General features: G+C 47.1%; 1 protein-coding gene across 1 annotated transcript in view; it reads right to left on the bottom strand.

Moving 5' to 3' along the window:
* Positions 1-4,872, bottom strand: part of Sorcs3 (sortilin related VPS10 domain containing receptor 3) — a 613,376-nt gene extending 608,504 nt beyond the window's left edge. Inside the window, exon 1 of the mRNA XM_057779107.1 lies at positions 3,631-4,872. Coding sequence (XP_057635090.1) covers positions 3,631-4,248 — 618 coding nt within the window. The 5' untranslated portion in view covers positions 4,249-4,872. The remainder of the gene's footprint in view (positions 1-3,630) is intronic.
* Positions 4,873-16,260: the final 11,388 nt, after the last annotated feature.

Genomic DNA, 16,260 nt, shown 5'->3' on the forward strand with positions numbered 1-16,260 from the left:
GAAAAATCTGCTTGGGAGCACAGTGAGACGCTCTGCTGAGTGAAACACAATGAATCGGATCAAAGCTGTCACTATTTTGCACATTAGGAGTAAATATTTTAGAGCACAGGCTAGCTGCATTAGCTAAGGGTAGGAAATCACACCTCATTGTACATCTTCTACCCTGCTCTGCATCTGGCAGGGACCTAGAATGACCCTACATCTCCTCATTTCTCTCCACTAAGGCTGGGCGTATTAATTGAAAACTACCCGCCAAGTCATCCCAAGCAGACACACGACAGGGGCACCGGGTTGTAAAGCCACTGTGTGTGAGCTGCTAAGCAGAAATGGTGCCTGACCTAAGAGAGGATGCAGAATCGGGGGTTAATCCGAGGCAGAGGGAGGAATAAGTAGGCTTTGCCTTCATAGCTCCACATTCTCCAGGGCCATTTGCCAACTCACTGAGCAAGCAAGGAAGCCTCTTCCTCCCTTTGAAGGAAAAGGACAGAATAATGTGTTTTTCTGTTTCCCTGTAAGCCATGGGGACTGGATTCCCCTGGGGTGTTTGTGAAACACTTTCTGACACATTAATCACCAGGATCCCAGCAGAAGACAAATAGCAAGCAAGACCATCTGCAGATCTGCTCTAGGGCAGAGGCTCCAAGGCCATGGCTACTTACCTCACTAGCCAAGTCAGTGCCCAGGTCTCCCTCCCCTGCTTTCTGTGCAATCTGCTAGCACCTCCTCCATCACCTCTCAAGAAAACCACCCCAGTTATTGTACCAAAGTAAGCATTTGCCCCGAGCAATCAGAATGGGTCCAAAGGTCCTGGGTAGCAGACCAACGGGGCATGGAGGGTTGAGCCATCCACTAACCAGCTCTTGGGGACCGTTAACTGTGCTCTTGGACAGCTTCACTGCTCAAGCCAGAGAAAGGCAGCATCATCCTTATATACAAGGATCTCTTCTTGGTCTCCTGCTCCTGAAATATCTGCTGAACCAAGAGGGGAAGGCTAAGGATGTCCAACTACTCATTTCTGACTGTAAACTCTACCAGTGTGGAGCCCAGTGCTCAGTGACAAGCATTCACCACCACTGAGGAAATTCCTACCAAGGGCTGCAGCTCACCAAAGGCACCTGGGAGAAAAGCAGAAAAGCCCAAACTGCTAAGGCTGAAGCGGCTGCTTAAAGGGCCTGCTTAACACTTCAGCAGCCATGAGGTGGAACTGTCTTTCCTGGCCAGAAGAGCCTGCTCCTAGGCCCATATTCTCTGCCTTGTGACATCACCCTCCACTTAGAAGCAGTAGTAAAAAGACTTCCAGATGTTTCTTCATCATCATCATCATCATCATCATCATCATCACTGTTGGCAAAGGAGGCAAAGAACATCTTGCTGAGGATACTCACAAAGACATCTCCCTCTTTACAAAGCACCCAGGTTTGACAATGACACTTTTCCTCATGGTGCTGCAGGCAATATGTGCTCAAAAGGCAAGTGCAGCCTAGGGACCAAGTAAACAGTCCCTCTCTGTCTGGAGAAGAGCTGCTGGGGTAGCTTCTTTGCTGGGCAGCTTCCTTGCTGGGGCAGGGAAGCTGGCCAAGAGCACAGTTCCCAGGAGCTGGTTCATAGATAGCTCAAATCTCCATGCCCACTGGTCTGCCACCCAGGACCTTTGGCCCTATCTTGATTGAAGAGGCATTTCCCCAATGGGCGCAAGCCAGACCATCCCTCACATTCCTTGCTGCTCAACCAACCACCCTGAAGCTGAGCATAGAAGTCCATGTACATTGACCTATGGTTTTCAAGAAATACTTTCTGTCTAAAGTCCCATTTCCAGGAGTTTTGTCAATCTTTTTAAATGTCTCTTAGAATTAAAGCCGAGATGAAGCACTTCTGGCTGAGGGAATTTAATCCTAATCTCACACATACGCAAGGGTACCCCCTCCTCAAAGAGAGAAAACCCCAGAAAACACCCAACAATCCCTAAGGATCCAAAAAAAAAGTCAGAAATCACAAGCTCTGCATCCAGGAAATTGTACCCTTCCCCACACACACCAAGAACATCTCCTGGGAACTTGGAAGTAAGTCTTCATCCACCCAGCCCTGCAGAGGTGCACCACCCCAGCCTGCTCCCCATGACCAAAGCCATCCAATCCAAGACTGGGGGGGGGGCTTTCTTGATGGAGGCAGATGAAGCCGTTAGTCACCAAGCTGCTCTGTGGATCTGGACTCTTCTCTGAACCCAGCATCTGGTACTCAGACTTTGCTACCCCCAGCCCCAACCCCACTGTGTATCACTGACAACTAAAAAAAAATCTGTACTTGGTTACTGCTTGTGTGTCTAGCTCTGCAGACCCCTGGCTTCTCTGTTATTCAGTACTCAACCAACCATATGACCCCCCCTACACACACGCGCGCGCGCGCACACACACACACACAAGTAAAATATGAAGGCATTTCCCCGGGAAGTCTTTTCAAAATCCTGTCATGAAGAGGCATACAAAAGAGGCAGCACTTTCCCTCAAATGAGCTCTCAGAGTTGCTTGTGAATCCCTAAGTCCTCTTAATGGAACCCCTACTCTGCCCTAAGTCTGGTTCTCAACTGAACTGGAAAGCCACACCAGAAAAACGATTTGGCAAGGCCAGGTTAAATAGCGACCACAAGAGGAAAGAGAGGGAAGGATTTTGGCAACCGGGGCTTGCTGCGTGGTAGTGAGATGGAGAGAGACCCAGCAAGCAGGTGCTGCCGGCAGCAGCAGCTGCCTGAAGAGGACCCTACTCAGCTGGACCCCCATTCCTGAGCCCCAAAGCCTCAGGTTTAAGGAAGGTGCCACCTCTTGGTGTCACAACACCCTGGGGCCCCAGATGGCAAAGAAAAAAGGAGCAGAGATGCGCTCTGAAGGAGCAGGGGTTTAGCTCTGATCCTGGAGCCATTTGTGTTTGCTGGACGCAGAGGCGAAAGAGAGTTTTCTACTCCCCCACTTGTGCCCACAATACAAGCACGAGAAGAAGCAGTGTGGAAAGGGCATGGAAATTCGCTTCACGCCTTAAACTTTTTTTTTTTCCTGCCTGCCCCCACTCAGCCTTCCAGCTTTGGTGAGGCAGCCCAGCTCACTGTCTGGCTAGCATTACATGTGCCTAGCAGTCAGCCCAAAATGAACAAGTGAGTCGGAGTCCTGTGGTCCCAATCTCCCTATTTACCTGGTTCCCTTAGCGTGTGTGACCCGAGGTTGAGGGGGCAAAGAGGACCTCCCCCAGTCTCAGGAATCTGTCTAGAGATTTCTCCACATCAGTCTATGTTTGCACCCACAAATTCAAGCATCACGAATTCAAGAAAAGAAAAAGTGACTCTCCATGCCGAATGCAGGAGAGCGACCACAGATCCCTGGTCCCGGCAGCTTTAAGACACACTTAGCCCTCCAGACAGCCTCAGTGCCAGGGTCTTCAGTAAACAGATGCACACACCATCTGAACAACAAAACTCTGCTAACCTGTTGGGAGCGTGAAGGGGCAGGACAAACCCCTTTCTAGAAGTCTAGGCACCCCGGTTTTCCATCTGGATCCAAAACAACTATCTGCCCCTCGCTCCCGACCCTCATTACCCATGGCTGTCAGAAAACTACAGATCTGTAACTAGATGGGGGTACTCACGCTGCTGTTGTGTCCTGACCAGTGCACCATGGCTTGATTGTGGGCCGAGTCCCCAGTCAGCGCAAAAGACGTGCTGGGCAACCTGAGCTCCTCAGCCGCTGGTCCTCCAGTCCGTGTCGCCTTCACCTCTTCCCTGGAACCCTTGGTTTGAGGGCGGCTTCCTTTGGCACCATCTGCGGGAGCAGTAGCCCAAGAGTCCCCGCGCTCCAGGGTACTGGGGGGCTGTGCCCGGCGAGTCCTCCTCGAGCTGCCCGCCGTGCTAGGAGCCGGGATGCCCCGGACCCACCTCACGTCTTCAGGAGACATTCCCTCAGCTTCAGCCGGTATCTCCCCGCCGTTCGCCCGGGGCAGTAGCTCTAGCCTGGACCCGCGTCTCAGCGCTGTGGTTCTCCGTGCATTCGCCAGCTCCTCAGGCCACCGGCTCATCGCTGCCCGTGGCAAGAGAGGAGGCAACGCTGGTGGACGCGAAGCCGGAGACACCAGACGCCCGGGACCTCCCGTCGTGCCCCAAGTGATCTCGGCGCCGGCCAGGACCCACGTAGACAAGAGTAGCAGCCCGGTCCGGGCGAGGGGCGCCCCGGGCCAGCCTGCGGGGCGCTCGGTGCCTGCCGCCTCCATCCCGCTGCGGCTACCACGGCTCGGGCTGCCGAGTTGTGGCGCCCGCCGAGGTGTGGGTCCGGCTTGGGGGGGGGGGTGCGCCGGCGAGAGAGCGAGTGAGCAAGCGAGTGTGTCGGGGGAATGAGGAGGGGGCGGCCGGGAAGGAGGTGGCTCCGGCTGGAGCGCCTCGCCTGCCCTGCTCTCTTTCCTCTCTGGCTCGCTTGCTCAGGTCCAGAGGGTGATTCCAAAACCCAAAAGCAAGTACTGAACGCTCCCTTGATGCTCTGGCGGTTTGAATGTCCCCCTCCCCTCTCCAAATCTTTCCCACCGACCTTTTTTCAGAAATTTTGTGAAAAAGAAGTGTTCAGAGGTAATAAGAAAATCCTCTTTTAAAATGGGCAACGCTAGCCGGATCCAGGAGGAGGGACTGACAGCAGACCCCAAGCCGGAGTCTCTCGGAAATCCAGTCTCCAAGCCTCCAGCCTACTGCGGGCGCGGAGTTGGGAAGCCGCTCCTGGCCGCAATTGGGGATTCACTCTTCGGGTCTGTTCTTGGGAGCGGGAGGCGGCGCGCGGGGAAGTATAAGGGTCTCGAGGTGGAGGAAGAGGAGTAAATTGTTTCCAGCGCCAACTGTCTCGTTCTGGAAAACACGGCCAGCCCGGAGCTTCCGCGCGGAAGCCAAGCGCGGGATGGACCCACGACTCTGCTCTTGGCTCCCCGCCCCCGGAGGCCTGCGCCCCCTCCCGGTGCGGGGGCGCGGGTAGTGCGTGCGTGCGCGTGCGTGCGCGCAAGCGAGCAAGAGGGAGACCAGGGGTGTTCCAGGGTTGGTGGGAGGGCGCCTCAGGGAGGGGGGGTACCTGGTTGAGCTGGTGTGTGTATGAGGGTGTTGCTGGGTGTGCGGGGGCGCGCGGCCCCGTGCGTGCGCGTTTACACGGGCTTAAGTGAGTGAGAGCGGCGGGCGGGGCGGAGCGGGGCTGGAGGTGCGCTCCGCCTTGGGTGCTCGCCGAACATGCATAGGCTGTGCATCTCCAGGAGCCTGTGAGTGGTCAGAAAAAATGTGGAGAATAAGGACAGCACCCCTCTTCCTGACACAACCATAGTCCCCCCCCCCCCCAGCACCTGTGGACGTAATCTGATTGAGCCGCCTTGAGGTCTGGAAAGTGAGCCTGAAAGCGGTCAGGCAAAGACTGACCTCCTCGGGACACCAGGCTAGAAGTGAGAGGGGAGTATTAAAGACTCTGCTCCCACAGGGAAGATCCAGATCCAGTTTCCCTAGCCTGGATTACCAAGTCTTGTCCTTTCGATATCCAGATGCTATTCTGAGCAGGGCCAGTGTTTCAGAGTGCCTGCCACCATTTGGAAGATCCCCTGCCCAATTCTGAATAGGTTTATCAGGTCCCGTCTCCAAGGTATGAGGACAGGAGTTAGCGCGCCTGATGCGCCTGGGACCCTTTCTGGCCGCAGGAAGACAGAGAGTTTGATGAGCAGGGAAGCCTGAGGACGGGTTTAGAGACGCGGTTTCTCCAGGAAACACCGAGCTATCTGGAGATCGAAAGTACCGCATGATGAGTGGGGGGCTGAAAGGACTAGTAGAAAAGGCGCAGGGTGACGAGTTAAGGCTGGGCAAGGGACACAGATCCCAAGATGTTCCTTCCTCATAGGAATTAGATGAAATTCTTTGTAGAAGGTGAAAGCCGGGATGGAGAGGAATTGTGGTTGGAGATGTGAGAACAAAACGGAGAAATCCAGAAAAGGAGAATAAAGGAGAAGCGTGGAGAGGATGGTGTGAAAGAAATGGATGAGCTCGGAGAAAGCCCTGGAAAAGGTCGGGAGGGTTGCAGCCTGCAACGGGCTCTCCTGGGTTCTGAACCTGCGCTGAAGGGCTGGAAAGCCGGGGATTCCCCGAAGCCCTTGCCTTCTGAACTTGCTTTCCCACCAAAGCTAAAATGAAAATTGGGAGCGAAGGAGATGACTAGGCCGGAGAAAGAAGACAGAAACAGTGCCCACCCAGAATAAGGTGGATCTGGCCTTGGTGGGTTTCCTCAGACCAAGCGCAGCACACTGCTGCGGAGTGGAGGGGAAGTTGCAAAGCCACTGACCCAGGTGGGCGAGGGAGTCGGTGCTGCTGGGAGGGAACCCGCTATCCGCTGGTACCCAGCGCCCCTACCGGAGAAGGCGGGAGCTGCAGCCGGAACGTAGTGAGAAAGGTTTACTTCCTCTGACGGGTTTCTGAGCAGAGGTGCCATGACTTATGAGGTCTGGTCTGTTCGTTCGGCTCTGGATACAAGGCTCTTAAAGCCCCCCAAGTCTGCCCACCGGGGAGATGCAGGCCAGTTTTCGCGCTTTTCCCCCGGCTCTCCCCCCCACACCGCCCCCCCCCCCCCCCCCCCGCCGTGTCCACACACTCTGGGAAAGCAATCCCAGAGCCTCTGAGAGAGGCTCTTTTTCCCATCAGAAGCATCAACCCCTGTGATTCCAGGTCGCTTGTATCTGCCTTTGCAACCATTCTCCTCTTTCTCCATTTGCTTAAAAATTCTTCTGCTCAACCCCCAGCAGCCTCTCCGAGTTCCTGCAACTTTCTCTAACATTCTCCCTCACACCTGCAGTGCCTCCTTCACCAGTGGCTCCTCTCTGGGCTTTTGCACCCGATGTTGATCTCGATGCACACAGACCCCTACACACACAGACATCATCTAGTGTGTGCCATCTCCCAATAAAGCTCGTCTCTTGTTTGCAAACAAGGCTGACTCCAATCACATTCAATTAGCTTCTCCACTCTCCTCTTGAATTCTGAGTTCCATCTTCTCTCAGACCCTCAATTCTCTGTGCATGGCTCTCATCAGTTCTCCCTCCTGAATTTACACATCTTCACTTGAATCACTTCCTCTGCCTGTTGACTCCTGAATCTACAGCCCCACCCAGTCCTCCCACGAGCTTCACACCTGAGCATTGCATACACATATGTCAGAATTACTTTCTGTTGCCATCACAAAATACTCAAGGACGAAATCGAAAAAAAAAAAATGTTTATTTTATTTTGGTTCACCACTCTAGAGACACGGGAGATCAAGACTGGGCGACCACATATGGTAAGGTTCTCAGGTGTGTCACAGCACAAAAGATGCCATCTCATGCCGGAGCACATTTGAGTGACACAGAAGAGGTTATATGCTGGGAGCCGATTCGAGTGGCCGCCATTACAAGATGGCGCTTGGCCCCGGCCTTGCTTGCTGGACAGCTCCATATTAGGCAATGCAGTGGAACCGTGCCTCTCGTATGTGCAGTGACGATGATGTGCTTAGGGCCAATCCCGTGGCCAGGAGCATCGGCAGGCGCGCATCGGCCGATCCAGGCACGACTCGTTCCCTTACCCCCTATATAAGCAGCTGCCGTTTGGCGCTCGGGGCCCCTCGCTTCCGCTCTCCCTTCAACCAAGAGGCTCCAATAAAGCGTGATTTGGGAAGAATCCTCGTCTGGTGGTCGTCCTTTCCTGCTGGTAGGGAGTTCGCCGCAGTTATAGGCTTCACAACAACCCATGCTCTAAAATATTAACCTGGTTCTTGAGGTAGCTAGAAGTCTCTCAGGGATGCATTAGTCGGATGTCTAACAGCCCTGCTACCCCAACATCACTCTACAAAGGAACTGTCCTTCCATGAGTTTTTGCAAGGAGAACCACATTCAAACAGGAGAATATGCACACCTATGCTAAAAGTGCATTCATGAAGACCTACCAACACCTCACAACATCTCGGTGATGATGAGTAAATGCATGACATGCAACCTTAACGCCTACCTTTTTCAACTTTCCGCTAGGAAGGACCTTGTGAGGTCCAGCGGAAAATGGCTTCACCAGCTCTCACCTGTTCGTGCCCAGAATCAAACCATGTGGTAGCTCTGATCCACACCATCACTTCCTATCATTTCCTGATTTCCAATTCTTCCCTTCCCACCAGCACCGCACCCCAGCAACCTCATGAATAAATTGTAGTGAAGTTAATTTTATATTTTACTGCATTGAATTTACCAAACACCTGTATTTCCACTTATGGCCAACATCAAAATTGTTGAAGTATTTTCACATATTTTGCACCAAGTCTTCAAAATCAAATGCATATTGTATTCTTATAGCAGATTTAAATTTAGGCTACCTACATTTCAAATGTTTAATTAGCATATGTAACCGGTGGCTACTGTTTTTAAATAGCATAGCTGCAGGTACGACTTGTTAGAGCATAAGGAAGATGGTGTTATGAACTGACCTCACAGTTCTTCAGTGATCAGTCATACAGTTCTTGGAATGGATTCCAAAGTTCTGTGCACTGCTCTGCCTTCATGAACCTTCTTGCTGTGTCCCTGAAGTCTGGAATGGAATGTACCCTCTCCTACAGTTCCACCATAGTCTGTTTTAAATGCCAGTTCTGCTATAAAGTCTGCCCCCCAGCCCTGTGATCCCCAACACTGCTTCCATTAACCCCATAATCATATCAGCATCTTCATCAAATTCATTTTTCTGCTTTGTCAGTTTGGAATTCAAAGAAGAGGACTATGGTCCAAAGATCCCCTGACTCTTTTGCTGGAAAGAAGTCAGGTAGGTGGATAAGACTAGCCTCACTCTGTCTCCATAAGAAAAGCAAAGGAGGTCACACTGAGAAAGCATTTTGTCATCAGGCCTTCTGTTCCTATTACAGAAAACTTGAGAAAGTAATTATACCTTAAAATATCCATGGGGTTAAACGAAATGTCTCCACAAAAGTCTCAGGTATTTCTTTGTTAGCTTGTTTAATAAACATTACAGTACACTCCCTCTTTTGCAAAGTATTCTGCTCCCTTCTGAACACCCACTGCCGGTCAACAGAGTGGCACCCAGACGTGGTAATGAACTCCACGTAAAACCTGAGAAAGCTTAATTTTAGAGAAAAAAAAGAGTTTAACGCGGATTTTTTCTGTTTGTTGGTGGCGTGCTGTAGAGAGATTTCCTGATTCAGCAACAGCAGCAGAAAAAAAGCTGTGTCATTTTAAAGCTCAGCTTCCTTGGGCTGTGCAGCCAGTGCAAACTCTGGCTTTAAAGCATTTCAATGGCTTTTATGGGACTGGATGTTTGTGTTCCCACTTGGGATCAGAAGGAGAGTGCTCTGAGACCTTGCCGATGGCTCAGCGCTCCTGGGTACAGGCAGACTGCCGAATCAGGCTTAGGCAGGCGGAAGAGCATGGCGGATTCCTGCCGCCATACAGAGATGTGTTTTCAGACTGCGCAGTGCTCTGCGTGTCAGATTTGGCTGTAACTTGGATGAAAAGAGTTTCTGTGTCGCACGCTCAGTCTCAGAATTAAACTGCTGACTGTGGCTCCAATGTGGACTTGCTGTGTGCCTAGAACTGTGCGCAGCTCAGGGGCACCAAATGGATATGTATGAGGCAGGAGCAGCTGCTCCTTGCTGAACTGTGCTGACCTCAGGCAGGAACGATCGTAATTACCATAACAACAGGGCAGTTAAGGTTTAGACTGGCAGTAAACAGGCAGTACCATATTACCCTTACATGGTGCAACTTAAGCTTTTAAGAAGTACTTAACATTTTAAGAAGTGCTCCTGGATAGTAAAAAAAATTACAGATTCATAATAGGCCAGATTCAGACCACTAAATGGATCACAATGTTGGATGAGTGTATGTAGGCTTGAGAGAGAGAAAAAAAAATAGAGAGAATAAAGTTAATGCCCTAAAAAAAAGGGGGGTAAAGTCTTTAAAGAGACAGAGTACAGATAGTTATAGATTAAAAAAGAAATAAAGTAAAAATAAGCCATGTAAAAATGGAAAATTCACAGAGAGTCTGGATTATTTGTATTATTGTGTTTTCTTTAAAATTTTTGACTGTTAAGGAGCTAAATACAGAGAGACATTTCATTGTGTGGTCTGCCAAACTACATGTATGTTCTAAAGGTATCTTGACTTCAGAATTTGGATCTAAAGATATGATGCTTTGGAAAAAAGTTTCTTCTTTTGTTTTCACAGAGGACGAGACCCTGTGGATTGCTTCTATCCCAATATGGTATGATAGACCACGCCCTCCTGAAAGGTTGCTGTGAACACCTTCAGAAAATTACTTCATTCAGCTGCCAACTAAGATGAACCTTGCACATGGGTTATACCATGAAATACCTAATTAACGATGCCCCCATTCAGCAGGAAGCAGTTTGGAGAGAAAAAACTGTGCCCATGTTCCCAAATATTATTTATAAATGTTCTTTTATATTTAAAGGGGGAAATGACATAGGTATGAATAATTTGCATTGGTATGGATTTTAAGGTCAATTTTGTTATATGTATATGTATTTCTGTTCTTGATTAAGGTATTGTGATTGTGTAGTTCATTTAAAAATGTAGTGTTTAATTAGGAAATATAAGTTGTTAATGGATAATCATCAATAATAGTAAAGCTTGTAGTTATGTTAGTTAGATTTTCTAGATATATGGAGATATATTTCAATTAGATAGGCATTCTTCATATCTTTCAAAGACCACAGAACATGGCATTTAAGATGTTTTAATAATTTAGGGCTTTTCATGACAATGAGACACATCTGCTCTTGGCAGCACCAATCTACTTTAAGAGAAAGATGGGCATCGAAGAGGATCATTATGGAGTTGGTTAGCCATAGCTCTTGCCTGGACTGTTGCATAAATGGGACACAAAGAACCTGCAGAGAAAGGACTGCTGAACTTGCCTAAAGGTGAGATGGTCTTTCGGGGTTCCTGACTCATGAAAGAGTCTGCAAGACATTCTGCAGGACACAACAGATAGTGACTGAACTGTCTTTAAAATTTCCTGCTTCACGGAAATGTCTGCTGGATACTATGGGCCTGTAGGCCAAAGATGGATGCCCCAACGGTACAGAGGAACTTTGGGTGACTGTACAAGCAGCGAGATGTCTCTGTCATTTCTAGAGTTTGAAGTTTCTTATTTCTTGTTTACTTAGGTAATATTATATCCTTCTGGAGTCTTTGATGGAGTTGAAGAATGGATAGATAATTATAGTTTTCCTTAGTTATGATAAAAGATAGATATAAATATTGTGACTGTAATTCTTGCTTTATAACAGTTTTGCTATATGTAATTTTACTATGTTAAAGTTAAAGCCTTTCTTTTTTGTTTAAATAGAAAAAGGAGAAATGGTGTGGGAGTGTCTGTATCTATCTGTTGCTTTCATTGGTTAATTAATAAAGAAACTGCTTGGCCTTTGATAGGACAGAAAATTAGGTAGGCGGAGTAAACAGAACAGAATGCTGGGAGAAAGAAGCCGAGTCAGTCAGTCACCCACCATGATTCTCCCGCCAGACACAGACGCAGGTTAAGATCCTCCCCGGTAAGCCACCAGCTCATGGTGCTACACAGATTATTGGAAATGGGTTAATCAAAGATGTGAGAATTAGCCAATAAGAGGCTAGAACTAATGGGCCAAGCAGTATTTAAAAGAATACAGTTTCCGTGTAATCATTTCGGGTAAAGCTAGCCAGGTGGCGGGAAGCAGCCCGCCGCTCCTATTTCAACAGTACATATAAAGAAGCATCCCAGGTGCATATAAAGAAGTATCCCAATTATGTTCTCATCATTCAGCAAATAGTCAGCACCCCTTTTATGAGGGCTGTGATGGTGTCAATGAGAAATGCCCCCACAGGCTCAGGTATTTGGACACTTGGTTTGTAGTTGGTGGTGCTATTTGGAGAGGTGTAAGATGTGCAGCCCTTCTACAAGAAGAATACTACTGGGAACCAAATGTGAGAATCCACAGCCTTGACCTACTTCAGTCAACTCTCTGATTTCTGCTGGTGTTTGAAGATATGATCTCTCAACTTCCTGTTTCTCCTGCCATGCTTGTCACTTGCCGCTATGCTGCCTGGCCATGAGGGACTCTTACTCCTCTGAAACCATAAACCAAAATAAACCCGTCCTTCCATAGTTTGCTTTTGGACATGGTGTTTGATTACAACATCAGAAAAGGAACTAATATGAAGATGGAAAGGCAACCATAAGACTTAGGGCCAGGAACCGTGAGTTCCCCCCCCAGCACTGCCGTCCTTTCTGCAGCGCTTCCTTGCACTGGCTTTGCTTCGTCATCTTCTTGACCCAGTAGTCAAGCTGAGTGCCAAGGTCTCCTGCTCTAACAGACTTCAGGACGGAATTTATAGACCGTGTTTCCCTTTCACTAAATGCTGCTTGATTTTATCATTTAAGAGTCTTTGAAACTTATATCTGTTTATTTTAATAAGCCACTTCATGGACTCTGTACAATAAAAAAAACATTAATTAAGCCACATCAAAGTAGCCATCGGTGTTGGAAATCTGGATTTCTGTGGAGGAAACAGATCAAAAGTAAAACCTGAACTGCACTCAAAAGCAGCCAGGTGACCCTTAAAGGACTTCCTGTCACTGTGCGTCTGTGAAGCCAATAAGCATCTATTTTGCTCAATATTGTATCCTCAGCAGTAGTGTAGTCTCCATACGATGTCTGGCCTGGTGCCTGCCTCAGACTGACCTGCAATAAATGTGCAACACATGACAGAACAAATTACTGTAAAATAATAATGCTTCTGCTGCAACTACAAGCCAGCTGTTCTTTTGAGCTGATCATGCAAATGCTTTCTAGATACTTTTCTTAAAATGCAAACGTTTTAGGACTTGTCAGATACTAGAGACTGTGGTATCAGTCAGTATTGTAAGCAATAGAACAAAATTCTGCTTTAAACGGAAAATTTCTTTCATTCAATTCTGTAAACGCCTAGAATGTGTCAGAGGGTAGAAAAATAGATTCAGGGTTCTGTAGGCAAAATGAAACCTGAAACCCTGCCCCAGAACTGAGCCTGTAAGGATCCTGCTTCAAGTTTCATCAAACCTAAGATGTTACAAGTTTGACCATCACCTCTAGACGGTGAGTGTTACAGCCAGCATAGCTGCCTTTGTTCCCTCCAGAATCCAGGTCTGGCTGACACCTCCATTGTCACCAGCTCAACTCCCACTTGCTTCTTTGTCTCTGCTGGCTCTTATTGGCCAAACCAGGATCACCAGCCCTAGACATGCAGTAAATGCTATAATTAGAATGCAGGGTTGTAGCTCAATGGGCGAGTGTTTCCTAGTATGTGTGAAGCCCTGGGTTTGGTCCACAGCACTGCATGCACATGGACACCTGTAGCCCTAGTATTCTGGGGGTAGGAGATGCGAAGATTAGAAGTGCAAGGCTACCCTTTATTCTAAAGGAAATTTGAGTCTAGCCTGGGCTAAAGACACTGTCTCGGGGAATAAAGAAAGCTATGATCTACCAAAAATGAAAAATGTAGGATAATTTTCCAGTATGCATAAAAGAGAGCACATAAGTTGGGCGACCACCAAAATAAATAAATATCCATTTATACCTAGTACCAAAAGAAAAAACTCAGCATTATTTCTTAGAGAAATAAAAGGACTCAATTCACTTCATCATGAATCTCTTCTAAAAGATCAAACTGAAACAAAATTCTCATTTGATAACATTTCAGACGATACTTATGTGGGGGATGGGATAACTAACCAAGAAAATCCTTTCCGGCTGCAGGAACCACGGGCGTTGGTTATCAGCAGGAACATTACAAATTCTGGCTCTTGTACTAGTTCCCGACCAACATGACCTTAAGCATTCTAGCACACTAATGAAGAGTCCGTGCTCTGAAGCAAAGTATTTGTGTTTCCATTCTAACACCACGAATCACCAACCCAGCTGCCTCAAACAAATCGCTTAACTTCTTGCTGCCACCCTCATCTGCAAACACAGGTGGTGATCAAAATGCGAGGGGGCTACAGTGACGATCAAGTCAACTCAGGTCCATAAAGCTTTCGGGTGGCAGTTCGGCCCAGATGAAGCGCGAGGTAAATATGAATGCGATGGACATGGTTAGTCTTGACTCTCACCTTGACTGGGTTGAAAGACTTAGGTGATTGGAGAAGGAGGGAAGGTGCTTGTGATACTGTGTTAGAAACAGCATGTTTCCTGACATCCTAAAGGCTCTGACCTCGTACGTGGACTGTCCTTGATGGGTTCATGAATCTTGTTAGTGGGGGAGGGACTCTTGGAAGAACTGAGTTATTGGAAGGCTTGTCTTGTATTAGACTGTGTCTTTTCACAGTCCTGAGTTGCACTTGCTTTGTTCCCATCTGCCCAGAAGTGACTAACAAGCCTCCTTTAAGATGTAAGAGCTAGCTAGAAATACGCTTAAGCTATTGACCAAACAGTATTGTAAAGAATAGAGTTTCTGTGTGATTATTTCAGGTCTGGGCATCCAGGAACAAAGGAACAGCCTCTGCCTACAGAATGGCTTGCCAGCACGGGGCAAGAATTTCTACATAAAGTCTAAAAATGTTTTTTTAAAAAAAGAAAAGGTTTCTAGACCCACACAAACGGGAACCAAGCGCAGCTTCTTGGTAACAGCTTTTTTTCAGATAGGTTCTGTTTGTTGTTGGCAAGCGAAGACAGTGCTCCTTTAAGAGGTTTCCTGACTCAGCTTTAGTGGCAAGAACTGTGGTTTCTTTAAGGGAAGGCTTTCTGGTTCGTGCTAGTTACAGAAATAGCTCTGGCTCTTTTGAGGGTCTGATGCCTGCCACCACCCATTTCGGGTCCAGATGCTTATGTGCCCACTAGGGTTGTGGAGAAAAGTAGCTGAGACCATGGCCCTAGCTCAACACTGCCTGTCTGAGAGGCGGCAGGATCAGATCTGCTAGGCATGCGCAGACAGGAGAGCCTTGGCGGATTCCCGCCACCACGCACAGAGGTATTTCCAGGCCGTACATTATGCTGCATGGCAGATTTAACTTTTACTCAGATAAAAAGGGGTTATTGCGGCATGCTCCTTCTCAGAAGTTAAAGTGGTGAGCGTGACTCCTACCTGGGAGTCCCAGAGCTGGCAGTTATGGTACCTCTACAATATTGAAAGGTGGAGAGAGGTGGAGCCCGCATTCAGAGCACCTGCATCCAAGCTGCTTACCATTTTAAAAGAGCTCCTGGTCAAAAAAAATATTATAGGTACACAATAAAGACAGATTCAGGCTTTTTATTTTTCTTTAAAAGACCTCTAAATGAATCACAGTGTTTAAAATGTACATAGGCTTGGGAGAGTAAAGAAAAATTAAAGAGACAATAAAAGTAATATAAAATACAGACAGTCGTAGATTAAAGGAATAAAGATAATAAAATAAATATTAAACTTGTAGAAAAAGCAATAGAGTAAAAAATAAGCCACATAAAGATGGAATATACACAGAGAGTCTGGATTATGTATATTATTGTGTTTTCTTTAAATTTTTTTTTTACTGTGAAGGAGCTAAGTATAGAGAGACATTTCATTGTACGAGCTGCATAAGCTAAACCAATATATTTACTTTAAGGGTATTTTGACTTCAAAACTGGGTCTAAGGATATGTTTCTTTGAAAAAGAGGTTCTGCCTTTGTTTCCACAGAGATTTGTTGAAAACCTGTAGATACCTTCAAGGCTAATGTGGTTTGATGGACCAAGAACCTCCAAAAGGTCTCTGTGAACCCCCAAAAGAAATACTTTGTTCAACAAACATCAGAAAGTAGTTTGGAAAGAACTATGCCCAAATTCCTTAAATGATTGTTTTTTAATGTTTGTTTTCATTTAAAGGTCCATATGCTATAGAGATAAATACTTGGCATTAGTATGGATCTTGGTCTATTGATACAAATTTAAGGTCAATTTTGTTATATGTATATTTCTGCTCTTGATTAAGGCATTGTGTTTGTGCAGCTCATTTAAAAATGTGACGTATAATTAAGAAATACAAGTTAATAGACAGTCATCTATAAAAGTCAAGCTTGTAGTCATATTAGTTAGGTTTTCTACTAACTAGTACAGAGATATATTTTAGATAGATAGTTATTTTTCAAACTTTTCAAAGACTAACAAAATATATATTAAGAACTTAGGACTTTTCATGACAATGAGACACATCTACCTCTGGCAACACCAATCTACTTCAAGAGGATGACAGGCATT

The sequence above is a fragment of the Chionomys nivalis genome, chromosome 8, assembly GCF_950005125.1.
Source record: "Chionomys nivalis chromosome 8, mChiNiv1.1, whole genome shotgun sequence".
Taxonomy (NCBI): Eukaryota; Metazoa; Chordata; class Mammalia; order Rodentia; family Cricetidae; genus Chionomys; species Chionomys nivalis.